This window comes from Pygoscelis adeliae, unplaced genomic scaffold (genome assembly GCF_000699105.1).
Source record: "Pygoscelis adeliae isolate BGI_AS28 unplaced genomic scaffold, ASM69910v1 Scaffold41, whole genome shotgun sequence".
NCBI classification, from domain to species: Eukaryota; Metazoa; Chordata; class Aves; order Sphenisciformes; family Spheniscidae; genus Pygoscelis; species Pygoscelis adeliae.
The window spans coordinates 4469450-4471700 of record NW_008824373.1 but is presented as its reverse complement, the minus strand read 5'-3'; the positions used below and the strand labels follow the sequence as shown (position 1 = coordinate 4471700).

Sequence of the window (2251 nt, the reverse complement as noted above, 5' to 3'; positions counted from 1 at the left end):
ATCTGCCTGCCACGGCGGCCTGAGTGCTTCCCACTGGCTCTGGGTGCCACGAATCGAAAAGCTGCAGTCGTCCATTAAGGGAGGATGTGTGCGTTGCCTCGGCCAGGATTTCTCCTTTGTGTATTTAATGTACTGATGGATCATGTGCCTGCTTGGTTTTTTTGTTTTTTTTTTTTTAATTTCTGTTCTGGTTTTGACAGGAAAGAGCAAGAGCTCGATTCGAAAGATGCTATCATACTGCATCAGTTTTCAAGGCCTAACAATGGTGTTCCAAGCTTATCTCCGTTCTGTCTGAAAATGGAAACTTACTTGAGGATGGCTGATTTACCCTACCAGGTACATTGTGCAGTTTTCCTTTACGTTGCAGCTCGCTGTAATTGCATGAAATGGCAAATAGGCATTCTGTCTCTCCTCCCCCCCAATCTGTCTCACCCAGGGAGATGTAAACATACACCTACAAACTAGGTGGGTACACCGACACTTTTATGTCTCCGGTTAAATTTGGTGTATAACCTTTAAAGATATGACTTGAATAACATTGGTCTGGAACAGCTCTAGATTTAACTGGCAAAGCTAAATGAATGTTGGAAGCTAACTTGGCTGGAAATGCTGAAGTGGGAGAGTAGTCTGGAGTTTATATAATGCTAAATAACCCCCCAAAACTAAAGTGTAACATTATTTGGTCTTTGAATTTCACCATGCTAAAAAGATCAAGATTAGGCAGCTGCAGCTTCTTATTTTCCTGGAGTGTTTCTTTCTGGAGCTCACCTGGGAAGACGTGCTTGCCTTTTGCTTCCCCTCCAGTGAAGGAAGACAGAATTGCTTTCAGAGGTCGTGGATACTGCTCCTTAATTGTGGTTGGGTGCATCCTGTGCCATCTTCCCACAGCAGACGAAACCCGGGCTACTCCAGTGAATGAAAGGCAGGAGAGCAGAAATTTGAATCTAGCAGTCTCGCTTGTTAGCGTCAAGGTTTCGTTGTGACGCCGTGAGTCTGGCGCGCGCCTCGTTGCGGTGTCGGCAAGCTGTACAGCATGCAAGCTCTTTGAAACAGGGATGGGTTTCTTTTCTGTCTCTGTAAAGCATTGGGTGCATTTAAGATGATACAACAGTGGTGATAAATGTAACGAGGATGTTGGGTAGGAGAAATGTCTCTGGGTTTTTTTTATCTTTTTTTTTCCCCAAGTGATATAAATTTGGCATCTCACTTTGTCTCAAAGAGGCAGAGCTGTGGGTAAGTTGCACGCTCACCCCACGTGGGTTCAAGTCACTTTTTTCTGCTGCATACCAAGGTGTTAGGAAGAATGTTTCGTTTATGTCCAGTGTTTTACAGAGGAAAAACAACCATATTAAACTTTATTTTTTTTTACACATTTGTGGTTGATATTCATTCAGCATTGTATGTGATTAAACTCTTTTACATCAGAAGTGAAAGAAAACCTCATTAAACTCAGGCTTTTAAAGACTTAAGCAAAATATACTAATGTTCATTATCTTGAGATTTAATGGTATTTGAATCAGATACTTCAGAGCATTAAAGAGGGAGATTTCCATCCTGTGGGATGTATTTTCCTCACTTAGGTTTACAGAACCTGCAAGATACTGAAGTTTGAACATGTGGCTGGAGCAGGAGGACTTAGTGCACATTGCTTTTCCACCCAGAGTAATTTGGGTAGAAATTGCACATTTGAAGGGAGAACTATTTTGATGAGATCAGTTTTCTTTCTAATGGCAGTTGATGCAGTTCAGAGGTTTGCGAGGATCAAAGTTGCTCTGGTGGAGAGTAGTTAAAGAAAGCTGCAGTGTAAAAGATGGTTGTCCCAGGATATGGTCACTTCTAAAAGATAACACTGCGCGTCTGTGTGGTTCAGGATGGAGTCGTTTAGACAGCTCATGCTGGGTAGAAGTGAGTCACCCAGCTTTTTAGAGAGAGAGGGATTTACAGAGGGTTATCGTCCCCTCTTTATTTTCTGTATTTTCTGTACTGAAGGTCAGCATTGCTTTTTGGTATTGCATCTCTCTCTATCCCTACTCGCTAGCTGTGAGCATGCTAAGCTGACGTAGGTCAGCAGGACCACCAAAAGCAATACTCCTACCTTCAGCGGCTCCCTCTTGTCCCTTCCTGCTCGTGGTTTTCTGTGCCAGCTCAGGCTGGGCCAGAGCTGGCCTAGCTGGAGCCATGAAGGTTTAGTTTATTTGGTTTTAACCCAGCTCGGTTCCCCATGTGCTCCATGTGCCACGCTTCAGGAGCA

General features: G+C 43.6%; 1 protein-coding gene across 1 annotated transcript in view; it reads left to right on the top strand.

Moving 5' to 3' along the window:
• FAXC (failed axon connections homolog (Drosophila)) overlaps positions 1-2251 on the top strand; it is a 23019-nt gene that overhangs the window by 1225 nt on the left and 19543 nt on the right. Inside the window, exon 2 of the mRNA XM_009320167.1 lies at positions 201-336. Coding sequence (XP_009318442.1) covers positions 201-336 — 136 coding nt within the window. The remainder of the gene's footprint in view (positions 1-200; positions 337-2251) is intronic.